This window comes from Ovis canadensis, chromosome 13, assembly GCF_042477335.2.
Source record: "Ovis canadensis isolate MfBH-ARS-UI-01 breed Bighorn chromosome 13, ARS-UI_OviCan_v2, whole genome shotgun sequence".
In the NCBI taxonomy this organism is placed as follows: domain Eukaryota; kingdom Metazoa; phylum Chordata; class Mammalia; order Artiodactyla; family Bovidae; genus Ovis; species Ovis canadensis.
The window spans coordinates 34,721,471-34,736,846 of NC_091257.1; the positions used below are offsets into that span (position 1 = coordinate 34,721,471).

General features: G+C 33.6%; 1 protein-coding gene across 1 annotated transcript in view; it reads right to left on the bottom strand.

Moving 5' to 3' along the window:
• The window catches only part of CCDC7 (coiled-coil domain containing 7), a 304,496-nt gene that overhangs the window by 86,795 nt on the left and 202,325 nt on the right, over nt 1–15,376 (bottom strand). Inside the window, exons 36-38 of the mRNA XM_069547384.1 lie at nt 12,109–12,225; nt 8,968–9,075; nt 2,276–2,359 (exon numbers count right to left, since the gene is read on the bottom strand). Coding sequence (XP_069403485.1) covers nt 2,276–2,359; nt 8,968–9,075; nt 12,109–12,225 — 309 coding nt within the window. The remainder of the gene's footprint in view (nt 1–2,275; nt 2,360–8,967; nt 9,076–12,108; nt 12,226–15,376) is intronic.

The following is a 15,376-nucleotide window of genomic DNA, read 5'->3' on the forward strand; positions in this document are numbered from 1 at the left end:
TACTATAGAACTGGAGAACGTTAGCAGACATACTTTAGTTCTCTTCTCTGGTCTTTCTCCAAAGATAAAATTAGAAGAACTGATTCACTTGATTTGAGAAAGCAAAGGATTCTTAGGTAAGCAGGGAGGCAATAAATGATATAGAGTAGAGAAACCTAATCTATTAAGAGCCACAATTTTCTTCCTTCACAATGTTCTCCCACTGCTTTTAAGGTGTTTTTTTTTTTTTTTAAATCCTACTCTGCTTGGAGTTTGTTGAACTATTTTTTAAAATGTAACATGATCCATTTTAAATGTTAATTCTATGCTTATTAGTATATTCATAGAGCTGTATAACAATCATAGTCATTTTATAGTCTACTTTAGATTTATACTAAACAGATGAAATTCCAGGAAGATTTATAAATTTTCATATTCTACATATATAGTTCTCTTTATAATGTAATTCTTACTATCTTTTCCCAGTTTTATATATGAAGCATGTAAAAATGAATTCATTTATTAAAATTGCTTTTAAAGTATTTACATAATTTTGTGCTCTACCAAGAGAAGACAAAGCATGTATGTACAGCATTTATTATTTTAACCATTTTATTTATAATATCTGTTTTTTTGTCATTATTTAAAATAACATTTTCTGCTCTTTAATCCCTCTGCTGTCCATGCTATATTTCCATACTTTAAATTTGCTCATTCTTTCTTCTGATAGTGTAAAAATACTGAACATCTCTATTGATTTTTTAAAATTTCAGTTACACTTTCAACTCCAATTTCTATGTGTTCCTTTTCAAAATGATATATTTCTCTTTGTATATATTACCTATTTGATAAAGAATTTTCATGAGATCTTACTTCTCTTCTTAATAATGTTTACATTTAGTTATTTGAACATTATATATAATAACTTCTTTTTAGTTTTGTTCTTTAAGTGCAATAGCTTGGATCCTCGCAAGCAGTTTTTGTTGTATGCATTTTTCCTTGTTATATGTCACATTTTACTGTTTTTTTTTTTTGCATGACCCATAATTTTATGCTGAAAACTGAGTATTCTGGATATGCAATGTAGCATCTCTGAATACTGACTTCCTTTTTCAAGGCATGTTATTATTATTTTCTTGCTTATATTCTTAGCTTTCTGGTTGAAACATTTTACTGAAGTATTTCTTTGCAGTTTGAAGGCACAACTTACTGCCCCTCAAGGGAAAAATTCTTGGATATAGTGGTTTTAGCAGTGCTGTCTTTTTTACATCTCTGTTATATGGTCTATCTCTTTTGATGTTATCAGTCAGTTCATTCAGTAAATCAGTTGTGTCTGACTCTGCGACCCCATGGACTGCAGCACACTAGGTCTCCCTGTCCATCACCAACTCCCGGAGCTTGCTCAAACTCGTGTTCATCGAGTTGGTGATGCCATCCAACCATCTCATTTTCTGTTGTCCCCTTCTCCTCCTGCCTTCAATTTTTCCCAGCATTAGGGTCTTTTCCAATGAGTCAGTTCTTCACATCAGGTGGCCAAAGTATTGGAGTTTCAGCTTCAATATCAGTTCTTCCCCCAAAATCAAACGGCAGTGTGTCTATCACTTTTACAAGAGTAAAGACTGTAGCATAATCTCTGAACTACATAACACAACTAATGACTCTATCACAGATGAGAAGGCTAATACGCCTGAGAGTTCCATCAAATAGAGAGAAATGGTAACCAATGAATTAAATCTGTGTTAAATTCACCTTGTTATTATCACATTCATCAAGAAGACTGTCTCCTTTTCTAAGCTAGAAAGAGATTAGAATAGAATTAAATACACTTGAAGTGAAGTGGCTTAGTCGTGTCTGACTCTTTGCAATCCCATGGACTGTAGCCTACCAGGCTCCACCATCCATGGAATCTTCCAGGCAGGAATACTGGAGTGGGTTGCCATTTTCTTCTCCAGGGGATCTTCCCAACCCAGGGATTGAACCTGGGTCTTCTGCATTGCAGGCAGATGCTTTACTGTCTGAGCTATCAGGAAAGCCAGGATGTACCAAGAATATTCCAAGTTCATTACAGCATTTCATTTTATGGTTTAATTTTTAAATGGATCCTTTCTATAAATCATATCTAGCTAACTTTTAGATTTCTAGTAAATACCATAGTACAACTAATTATGAGAATATTCATGAAGATTTTACCTATATAATAACAACATACAAGTACTCTTATCATCAAAAATTCATACTAAAACTCCAAAAAAGGTAAAGAAATGATAAAGATCAGACTTGGAAAGATTAGACTTACCAGGGGGACCCTTTGCTAGGGTCTTATTTTCCACTCTCCGTATACGTCTTTCAATAGTATCTTTCAAGTGTTCTAGATCAATTTCTATGGAAATAAACATAACAAAACACTTTGTAAAGTAACCCTAACATACGAGTGTTTCTCTTTGTCTGTATGTATGTGTGTTCCTGTGTGGTACTATCTTAATTAGCCTAGTTATTAATAAATATGCATTATAATGGAATATCTTGGTTGCAGAGTCATTAAACCTTAGAATGGCTGTTAGCAATCATTAAGTCTCCATATACTGAGACTTAGAGACATTAACAATTTGACCAAGACTGTGTATCCAGATAATGAAAAACCTGATGCACAACCTTATGCCTTTAACCAGTGCTTTTTCCATACCATGCTATCTCTTAAACTAAATTAAAATATCCTGGAGAGGTTATGATAATAATCAACTGTTAAGTTTAAATTAAAATCAAAATCATACTATAGGCATATATACCAGTGATGTGGAAGACAACATTTTTTTTCCTCAGGCTATGTTGCAAACTAGGGTCTCCATGGAAATTTACCATGGGGCAGAAATTCTTGGACTTTCCAGGAATATTTTAATGCCCCTTTTATGTTACTTAAGTGTAAACAAAGTAGGCATCAGTGATGTAAAAGAATATCAGAATATGTTGTAGACTGAAAAAACATGCTCTCCTAGGTCCCTTTAGCATGTAGACCTGGTAGCCTGGAGGAAGAAATGGTTAAACTTGTAGAAGTACCTGGATTGAGACTGGGTCTCTTTTCATTTGAGTTTTATGCCATTTGAAATTTTTGCTTGATTTAAACGGCAACTAGGTCCAATTATGAGAAAAATACATTAACATTAAAGGAGAGTTTATATTGAAAGGAATAATTAGGAATGATCAACTACTGGATTTAAAATACTGTAGCTAATTAGTTTCTAGCAGAGTGTGTACCTGAAGTTAGAAACCTGTTATGACTAAGATGCTCAGATGGAAGTCTCTATTTGGAGAAATGTATGAACCAGTAAGTATTAAAAAGGTTGTGCTATTTGTGTAGAGGTGGTTACCTGCTGCAGCACCATTGACAAAATGAAAAAAGTGTGTCTGGTTAGGCAGAACAAATTTTCAATAATTAACAACATTTTGTGAAATAAGATACATAGCAGAATGAAACTGGGAGTATTAGCAGATACATTTTAATTTCTCTGGTTCTCTCTCCAAATGGTATATGCAACAAGGACTTGCTCATTTGCATTAAGGAAGCAGATTCCTTAGATAAGTAAGAGAAAATGAGGATAGCATTTGAGGAAAGGTTAAGTTATTAAAAGACATATGCTAGAGAAATGTATAACCTAGAAAAGTGAGAGTTTTCTCTTTTATCATATCCTCCCACTTTTCAAATCCTTTTTAAATTCTATTCTTCTTGACATTCATTGAGTTAGTTTTTAAAAATATATAACATATTATACAATTTGACCATTTAAAGTATTCATTTCAATGTTTTAAAAAATATATTCAGAGTTATATGACCATCACCACAATTAATTTTAGAAGAGACTAGACAGTGTTCTTACCAAAAAAATGATAATTATATGACATGATGGAAGTGTTAGCTAACACTGGGGTGGTCATCATATTGCAGTGTACAAATGTATCAATATATCATAAATGTTAAACACACAATGTTATAGATAGATCCATTTTTTCACAATAAAAAAGAATTTACATCAGAATTATGCTAAGTAAATTCTAGTAATTATAGTGAGGTATAGAAATGTTACCCTTATATAGCATTATTCCCTCTATATTTTTGTACCATTGTTATATATATTATAAATATAATAATCCATAACCTATATAGTCATTGCTTTCTTAAAATTATGATTATTATTTATGTATATGTTTTAATACTATCTTTTATAATTACAGAATTAGTTTAACCCAGTCTCTTTTTTATGGGGTTCAGATTACTGTCTGAGGTCACTTGCTTTCAGCCTGAAGAATTTTCTTTTGTACTTTTCATAAAGTGAATCTGCTAGCAATGAATTTTCACAGCTTTTTATGTTTTAAAATCTCCTTATTTTTATTTTTTGAGAGGTAATTTGGCTGGATATAAAATTTGGGGTTGATCACTTTTTTCCTTTTGCATTTTGGTCATTTGATTGTGTTTTGTTCTCCATAGTCTCTGATGAAAAGTCAGCCAGCCATCAGTCTTATTGGAGTTTCCAATAGAGTAGAAATGCCAGTTTTCCAGAGTGTGTATACTAACTTATACTGCTACCAGCAGTTTCTGAAAGTTCTAGTTGCTCTACAATATTATCATGACTTGATTCTGTCATTCTTTGATTTAAACTCAGTGATGGTATATCATAAAATCCTCATGAATTTAACTCCAATTTTCTAGATAACTAATAAGACTGTACCATTTTCAAATTTTTATTAGTCACTTAGATACATTCTTAATTTCTGTTACAGTGCTTTTGATTTCTAGCATTTATTTTGATTATTTCTTAGAGAATTACTCTATGCATATATTACCTATATATTCTTTCATTACTGCATTTCTGCCAGGGCCCTTATTATATTAGTCATAGTTAATTTAAATTCCCAGTTTGATAATTCCAAAATTTCTGCTATATCTTCATCTGGTCTTGATGATTGCTTTGTGTCCAGCTCGCATGTTTTGCTCTTTTAGCATGCCATATACTATTTTAAAGCCAGACATGATGTATCAGGTGAAATAACTGAAGTATATAGGTTTTTATTATGATGTTTTATGTTCATCTGGAGAGGAGTTCAGCAGGTGTCATAGGCTAAAATTTCTTTTATTTTCCTTTTCTGGTCTCCTCTGTGGTTTTCGGTTTTCCCTACAGAATATTTTTTTAATGGGCCCTGAGCACTGCAGTTTTTCCATTGGTAACCCTCTGTTATTATCCAGGGGCCTTAGTGAAGTAGTTGTAAGGTATGAGAGAGAGGGAAAGCATTCTATAAACCTATGATTAGTTCTCAGTCTTTTATTTACACTTTCCTCTGGGCTGTGACTTTCAAAATTGCTTTTCAGCATGTTTACTGAATTAGGTAAAACAGAAAGGCTAAAGAGGACTGGACTTGAATATCTGCCTTCCTTGATGCTGAAAGTTCAAGAGGTTAGATTCTGGCATTTCTTTTTCTGGACATCTGTCAGGTTCCAGTAAGTAGTTTTTCTTAAAGTTAGGCCTGTGTTAAGAAGAATGCAATTTTAGATGTTCACTTTTCTCCCCTTTGCTGAATGCATGAGTAGATTTTATTTCTGATATTTACCCAAGGTACCTGAAAGTGTATGGTATATCCAAGGTTGTGTTGAGAACTTTTTTATTGCTCAACCTAGTTCATGTCCAGTTTCCAACAATTACTGAATTACTCTTTAAGTTTTCCTACTAGTTGCTGGCTCCAGTGTAAGGTTGTTTCTAAAAATATGTAATTTCCAGTATCCATCTATCTCCTCAGTTTGAGAGGAGAAATTTGCTCTCTAACCTCAATTCTTTGATGGAACTGAGAAAGGTTGTTGACTTAAAGATTCTTTAGCTTTTTTTGGTTTGGAGTACGGGAATGAGGACTTCCAAGTTTTTTACATGTTCAACTGGTAAGAAGTTTTGCAAATCTTTAAAAAATAATTACTCCTAGATACTGTATTTGTTTTACTACTAAAATAAATTTCATCATCCCTAAAAAATGTTCATTTTCAACTTTTTGTTCTTGGTATATAGAAATAGAATTGAGTTGTCTACAGTTTTACTCTATATTCAGTAATTTAAAAAAATACAGCTGATACAAGAGTTTATCTGTAAACTACAGATTCTTTTAGATAACATACCTCCATAGTTACATTGTCTGAAATTTATGAGATTTCTTTAAATACTTACAACTTGCATTATTAATTTTTTGTAATATCTATGGTTTCCAGTACAAAAATGAATAGAAATAGTGATAACAAACATATGTCTCATTCCTAATATTGAAGGAAATATTTTACTATTAAATTGCTGAAATTTATTTGTATTTTTTAAAAGATAAGTGTCAAAAATATATTAGGAGCAAAGTTTTATTGAAGTTTAATGACTTTTTTCTCTATTCAATAATGTGGCAATGTTTTCCTATAATGCTTTTTATTCCTGTAAAGTTGGTAGTAATATTCCCAGGTTCTAGTCTGATTTAATAGCTTGAGTCTTCTTTCTTTATTCTTCATCAGTCTAGTTAAAGTTTTATTAATTTTGTTGATATAATATGAGCCTCTTATGGGCAGCATATAGTTGGATAATTCTTTTTTCATTTTTTCAATCTCTCTTTTGTTTAGAAAGCTTAATCATTTACATTTATGGCAATTAATGAAAAGGAAAGAACTTACTTCTGCCATGTTTATATTTGTTCTCTGTATTTCTTACATTTTTTGGTTCCTCATTTCCTCTAATACTGCCTTCTTTCATGTTCAACTGATAGTTTAAGGGACTAGTTTTATTTCCTTTCTCATTTCCTTTGTGCATACTCTATATATATTTTCCTTTTTGTTACCAAGAGAATTATGCATAACATCTTAAAGTTATAAAAATCTAATTTAAATTGATGCCAACTCAACTTCAATAACATCCAAAAGCTGTACTTCTATATGCCTCAATCCTTTTTTGATACTGATGTTATGAAGCATATCTTTATACACTGTGTGCCCAATAATACAGATTTATCATTACTTTTATATATTTTTCCTAAAACTATTATATGAAATTAAAAGTAGAGCTACAAACTAAAACTGCAATAATACTGGCTTTTATATTTGAGATGTACTTATCTATACTGGAGATCTTCATTTCTTCATATAGCTTCAAGTTACTGTATAACATTGTTTCACATCAACCTCAAGGATTCCCCTTAGCATTTTCTATAGAGCAGGTCTGTCTAGTCAAGGCTATGGTTTTTCCTGTGGTCATGTATGGATGTGAGAGTTGGACTGTGAAGAAGGCTGAGTGCCGAAGAATTGGTGCTTTTGAACTGTGGTGTTGGAGAAGACTCTTGAGAGTACCTTGGACTGCAAGATCCAACCAGTCCATTCTGAAGGAGATCAGCCCTGGGATTTCTTTGGGAGGAATGATGCTAAAGCTGAAACTCCAGTACTTCGGCCACCTCATGTGAAGAGTTGACTCATTGGAAAAGACTCTGATGCTGGGAGGGATTGGGGGCAGGAGAAGGGGACGACAGAAGATGAGATGGCTGGATGGCATCACTGACTCGATGGACATGAGTCTGAGTGAACTCTGGGAGTTGGTGATGGACAGGGAGGCCTGGCGTGCTGCAATTCATGGGGTCACAAAGAGTTGGACACGACTGAGCGACTGAACTGAACTGAACTGAATGGTAATCTTGTTAACCCTAGAAGCTCTCCTATTCTTTGTGGTTGGTTTTGTGCTGGGCACTTCATATTTCTACAAAATTTTCTGACCATTTCGAAGATGACTTTTTCTTAACTGGGGAATCCTCTTGTTACTGTAAATATTTTATTGTTTCCGAAAGTTCTGACAAAGTTAGTTCTAATGGTTTTCTGCCTTTCCCCTTCCTCATCCTTTTTCATTGTTTCTGTCAGGGATTAAAAGCTTGGAGTCTCCTAGTCTGTCATTTTGCTGACATCTACCTTAAAATGGTTGTTAAGAAGCTGCCAATGTTACACTTAAAATTATCTTATTAGAAATTAGTTAAGTACTTAGTCACTTGGCCACCTGAGCTTTAGCATAGGTTTTGTTTTTGGCTGTGCCACACAACTTGTAGGATCTCAGTTCTCTGACCAGGGACTGAACCTGGCCCGTGACAGTTAAAGTCCAGAATCCTAACCACTAGGTCACCAGGGACTTTCTTAGTATAGGTTTTTTAACTATTAGACATTTGCCAACTTTGTGATACAAAGGTCACAAAGTAGACTTATTGCCTATCTAGTGATAGTTGTATTTTTTCATTGTCTTGTTATCACAACAGATGATATAAGTAACAAAAACTGTGTTTTCTAAAGAACTGATCATATAGCATCTAGTTTATATCATGAAAATTCACAATATAGGGAAAAATCTTTTTTTTTTTCATGAGCAGATAAACTCTTAAGCATTACTTAATTAATGTTTGTTTGGTGAAGTAATAAGCAGATGACAAATTCTTTTAAAGATACATATTAACTGATACATAGACTGTTTAATAAAAGAACAAAATTATTACAGCTTTCCCTTGGTATCCACAGAGGACGGCTCTCAGAATCCCCTGTGGACACCAAATCCTGAAGATGCTCAAGTCTCTTGAATAAAATGGTGCAATATTTTCCTGTAACCCATGAACACTCTCCTATATACTTTAAATCATCTCTAGATTACTTATAATACCTAATACAATAAAAATGCTATATACATAGTTGTAAATGCTACCTAAACCATTGCCAGTGCATAAACCATTGTGTTTTGGAACTTTCTGAAAAATTTTCTTCTAAATATTTCTGATCTGTAGTCAGCTGAATCTGTAGATGTGAAACCCATGGATACAGAGGGCTGACTGTTTATTAAACTGAGAAAGGTTACCTTATGTTTGAATTTCTTATTTTAATAACTGTACAATACAGCAGAAATGCTTTAACTCTTAGAATGTGTCCTCTATTGTATCCAAACATTATAAATCTCTACTTACCTATTACTTTGTTTAAATCTAATTGAAATATTAAGTCATCTATTGATAGATTCATTTCTGGGAGATTCTCTGCTATATCTGGATGTTCTGTGGTTGTTTCCCTTTTAACTGTAAGAATAATAGATTGCCAGATTAGTTGATACATAACTAATATTTTGTGAGGGTAAAATTATACTACATAAAGTTAATTAGAGAGATGTCACCTTACACTTCCCCTTCATGGCTCACAACCTTGTGGCAAAGAGGCTCGCATAACTCAGTGAAGCTCTGAGCTAGACTATGCAGGGCTACTCAAGATGGACAGGTCACAGTGAAGAGTTCTGCTGACAAAATGTGTGGTCTACTGGAGGAGGGAATGGCAAACCACACTAGTATTCTTGCTGCGAGAAACCCATGAACAATATGGAAAGGCAAAAATATATGACACTAGAAGGTGAATCCTCCAGGTTGGAAGGCGTCCAATATGATACTAGGGAAGAGCAGAAGGCAATTACTAATAGTTCCAGAAAGAATGAAGTGTCTGGACCAAAGTGGAAATGATACCCAATTGTGGATATGTTTGATGGTAAAAGTAAAGTCCAATGCTGCAAAGGGGAATACTGCATAGCAATCTGGAATGTTAGGTCTGTGAATCAAAGTAAATTGGACCTGGTCAAGCAGGAGATGGCAGGAGTGAACATCAGCATCTTAGGAATCAAAGATGTTGTTTGATTTAGTGAGCTAAAATGGAAGGGAATGGGAGAATTTAACTCAGATGACCATTATATCTACTACTGTGGGCAAGAATCCCTTAGAAGAAAAAGAGTAGTCCTCATCGTTAACAAGAGAATCTTAAATGCAGTACTTGGGTGCAAACTCAAAAATGACAGAATGATCTCAGTTCATTTCCCAAGGAAGATATTCAGCATCACAGTAATCCAAGATTATGTCCCAAACACTAATGCTGAAGAAGCTGAAGTTGACTGGTTCAAGACCTATAAGACCTTCTACAGCTAACACCAAAACAAGACGTCCTTTTCATCAGAGGGGATTGAAATGCAAAAGGAGGAAGTCAAGAGATACCTGGAATAAAGGGCAAGTTTGGCCTTGGAGTAGAAGCAGGGCAAAGGCTAACAGAATTTTGCCAAGAGAACACACTGATTATACCAAACACTTCTTTCCAACAACACAAGAGATGATTCTATATATGGACATCACTAAATGGTCAATACCCAAATCAGATTGATTATATTATTTGCAGCCAAATATGGAGAAGCTCTATATAGTCAGCAAAAACAAGACCAGGAACTGACTAAGGCTCAGATATCAGCTTCTTATGGCAAAATTCAGGCTTAAATTGAAGAAAGTAGGGAAAACCACTAGGCTATTCAGGTATGACCTAAATTGAATCCCTTATGACTATACAGTGGAAGTGTCAAATAGATTCAAGGGATTAGATCTGATAGACAGAGAGAACAACTATGGATGGAGAATTATGACACTGTACAAGAGACAATCCTGTACAAATGGCTAAAACTATCCCAAAGAAAAAGAAATGCAAGAAGGCAAAATGGTTGTCTTAAGAGGATATACAAATAGCTGAGGAAAGAAGAGAAGTGAAAGGCAAGGGAGAAAGGGAAAGATATACCCAACTGAATGAAGAATTACAGAGAATAGTAAGGAGGGACAAGAATGTCTTTTAAAATGAACAATGCAGAGAAAGAGAGAAAAAAACAACAAAATGGGAAAGATTAGAGATCTCAAGAAAGCTGAACATATAAAGGGAACATCTCATGCAAGGATGGAAATCATAAAGGACTGAAACAGTAAGGACCTAACAGAAGTAAATGAAAGTGAAACTGTGGAAAATTCTTAGAGATGGAATTGTTAGAAATTCTAACAAAAGTAGAAGAGATTAAGAAGAGGTGGCAAGAATACACAGAAGAACTTTACAGAAAAGGTCTTAATGACCTTGATAACCATGAAGGTGTGGTCACTCAATTAGAGCCAGACATCTTGGAGTGTGGAGTGGGCCTTATTATGAGGTAATAGTGCTGAGCTATTGAAAATCCTAAAAGATGATGCTGATAAAGTGTTGCACTCAATATGCCAGCAAATTTGGAAAACTCAGCAGTGGCCACAGCACTGGAAAAGGTCAGCTTTCATTCCAATCCCAAAGAAGGGCAATATGAAGAAATGTTCAAACTACTGTACAATTGCCCTCATTTCAGATGGTAGTAAGGTTATGCTCAAAATCCTCCAGGCGAGGCTTCAGCAATACATGAACCAACAACTTCCATCAAATAAATTGTGGACCTAGGTTTTATCTGATTCTTAAGAAGCACAAATATAAATCAAATTTTCTGTTATACCAAGTCAAAAGTCCAAATAAACAATTTCCAGTCTTTCTAATGGACATGAGTTTGAAGAAACTCAGGGAGATAGTGAAGGACTGAGGAGCCTGGTATGCTGCTGTTCATGGAGTCGCATATGGTTGGACACAACTTGCTGACTGAACAACAATCTTTCTAGTAATGTCCATTTTTCTAGAAATCCATTTTTGAAGCAAACATAAAAATAGATAAATTTACTTAAAATATACACCCAAAAATACACTACTAAAGAGTTGTAGTAGAAAATATAAAATATCAAGAGTAGTGTCCAATAGATAAAAAACAAACATTTCTTTTCCCTTCTTGAAACTATGTAACAATATTAAGAATAGCTCTATTGGATAACAACAAATATGCTTTAGCAGATAATGATTCTTGATAAGAACTGAAATGTAAATGCTGGGTAAATGTCACGTTGTTAAAAATGAAATAACTGCAACAATTCCATAAGTTTCCTAGAAAAATGTCTCCTAAACTTGTTCTCTATGAAACACTATTCCAAAGAAAAAGACTGTTACTTGCTCAACAAATTTAAGAAATAAACTATAATAATTAGAATATTAAAAACGCCAAGAAATGAGGGGTGCTAATAGCATTACAGCATTTACTAGTTCTGTAGAACTTCAATTTCTGGTAAATTATGTTTTAAAATATCCACTCTAAGGAAAAAGTTCAACTAACATAAGATTGGTGCACATTACAATGTAATTTTAAACTGTCAAGTATTTTATGATGACTTTTAAAATATGTATATCAATGTAATTCATACTTCTCAATATCTGAGGCTGGTAAACTCCACTTAGTTGAGTGTTATCCTTGTATCCTTTAGTTCCTACTAGATCATCAAGTGAAAATTTCTCATCTGAGAGTTCATCCACATCTTGATCTACCAATATGAAGAAAACGTTTAATTAAATACAGAAACACTATTGAAACCTATACATTATGGCTTAATTCCAAGGAGATGATAATGTCTGGAGTTTAGGAAAATATTCTTACATCAATAAGAAGAGAAAAATGATTACTCAATAAATGTTAGCAGTTCATTTAATAGATTTCAATTTCTTACTCTTGATAAAACTCTGAAAAATCAGAATTACAGATTTACTCCTAGACATCATTGTCTTAATATAGAATATATTTCTGTGTCAATCCAACAGCTAATAACTTGATTTATGTTGAAGCACCAAAAGATATCCCCATTAAAATTATAAATAAGATCAGAATGTGAATCATTATCATTTTAACAATTACCTAGTTCTGGTAAAGTTGGTATGATAAATATATAGATCAGCAATTGTGATCATTTTCAGCTATTTCTTATATGATTAAACATATAGATTTGTCATAAAAGTTTTTATATGGCAAAAAAATAAAAATTGTAATCTTAACCACACAAGAGAACAAAAATAGAAAACTAAATAAAATCAGGAAAACAATACATATACAAAATGAGAAAGTTAACAAGAGACAGAAAACATAAAAAAACTAAACAAATTTTGGAGCTGAAGAACACAATGACTAAAGAATTTAACAGAGAGCTTTTTAGTGGCACACATGATCAAGCAGAGGAAAAATAATCAGTGATCTCAAAGACAGGTAATTTGAAATTACCAAGTAGAACAACAAAAAGAAAAGTAGAATGAAAAAGAGTGAAAAAAAAGTCTACAGGACAAATGGGATGCCATCAAACAAATATATGCCAGATAGTTATTCCAGAAGAAGAAGAGAATAAGAAAAGGACAGAAAGCATTTTAAAAGAAATAATGGCTGCAAAATTCCCAAAACTGAGGAAGGAAGTGGACATACAAACTTATGGACCCCAAAGTAGTCCAAATAGATTGAACACAAAGAGATCTACACTGAGACATACACTTAAATTGTCAAAGGTCAAAGACAAAGAAAGAATTTTGAAAGCAGGAAAAGTAACTTATTTCACGCAAGAGAAATTCAGTAAGACTACAATGGATTTCTAAGCAGAAAACTTAGAACTACAAAAGTGACAAAAAAAAAATGGCAATACAAAGTCATTAACAATCAAGAACTACTTCAAATATAAATAAATTACACTCAAAAAAGATTGGAGAATGAATGAAAAAATAAGATGTAATTTCATGCTGCTGCTGCTAGTGCTGTTAAGTCGCTTCAGTCATGTCCGACTCTGTGCAACCCCAGAGACAGCAGCCCACCAGGCTCCCCCGTCCCTGGGATTCTCCAGGCAAGAACACTGGAGTGGGTTGCCATTTCCTTCTCCAACAATATGCAATTACATGCTATTAATAAAAGACCAGCTTTAGATATAAGGACACACAGAGGCTGAAAGTGAAGGGATAGAAAAAGATATTTCAAGAAAATGGTAACCAAAAGAGATCAGAGGTGGCTATATTAGACAAAAAAGACAAATAGAAAGCTGTCCCAAGACACAAAGAAGGTCATTACAATAATGAAGTTCCTTTCATCATTTTGATGAAAGAATCAATTCAACAGGATATAACACTTACAAATTTATGCATCCAATAATGGCTCACTTGAATATATAAACCAAACACTGACAGATCTGAAGGGAGAAATAGATGGCACATCAAGAATAGAAGGAGATGTTAATATTCCATTTACAATAATGGATAGATCATTCAGACAAAAAATATGTAATGAAGACTCAGTAAAGATAAGTAAAATCCGTAAAGAAACAGAGGGCTTGAATTATTTGAATGCAAATGGACTTGAGATATCTACAGAGCATTCCACTCAAGAGCAGTAAAATATACATTCTTCATCAGCATTCTTCTGCAGGACAGATCACATTCCAGGTCACAAAACAAATCTTAATGCGTTTAAAATTAAAATCATTTCAAGTATCTTTTCTAACCACAGTGGAAAAAAAACTATGAATAAATAATGGAAGAAAAATGAAAAATTCACAAACACATGGAAACTAAACAACACAATCTTGAACAACCTCTGGATCAAAGAAGAAATCAAAAGGGAAATTAGAAAATATCTCCAGAGAAGAAAAGTGGAAACACAATATATCCAAACATATAGGATGTACAAAAACAGTATCCAAGAGGGTAGTTTACAGTAATACACACCTAGATTAAAAGAGAAGAAATATCTCAAAGACCATAAGGAACAAAAGAATAATAACAAATTAATGTCAATGTTATCACAAGTAGGACATAATAAAGATGAGAGCAGAAATAAATGAAATAGGGGACAGAAAAACAGTTAAGAAAAATATGATAAAACTAAGAGGTGATTTTTGGAAAAGACACACAGAAATTGACAAACTTTTAGCTAGACTGTCTAAGAAATAAAGATGCAAAGAAAATGAGAAGCAGAAGAGAAAACATTACAACTAACACCACAGAAATAAATATGCTATAAGGGGACCATTATGAACAAGTATGCACCAACATATTGAACAACTAGGAGCAAAGGAATAAATTCCTAGAAACATACAGCCTACCAAGACTGAATCATGAGGAAACAGAAAGACTGAACAGACCAGTAACAAAGGAGACTGGGCAGTGATCAAAAACCTACCAACAACAACAACAAAAGTCCAGGACCAGAGATGACTTCATTGATGAATTTTACCAAACATTTAAAGAAGAATTAATAGGAACTATTCTTAAACTCTCCCACAAAATACAAAAGGAAACACTTCTTTTTTAAAAAAATATGTATTTATTTATTTTAATTGGAGGCTAATTACTTTACAATATTGTAGTGGTTTTGCCATACATTGACATGAATCTGCCACAGGTGTACATGTGTTCCTCATCCTGAACCCTCCTCCCACCTCCCTCCCCATCCCATCCCTCTGGGTCATCCCAGTGCACCAGCCCCGAGCACCCTGTCTCATGCATCAAACCTGGACTGGTGATTCATTTCACATATGATAATATACATGTTTCAATGCCATTCTCCCAAATCATCTCACCCTGGCTCTCTCCCACAGAGTCCAAAAGACTGTTCTATACATCTGTGTCTCTTTTGCTGTCTCGCATACAGGGTTATCGTTACCATCTTTC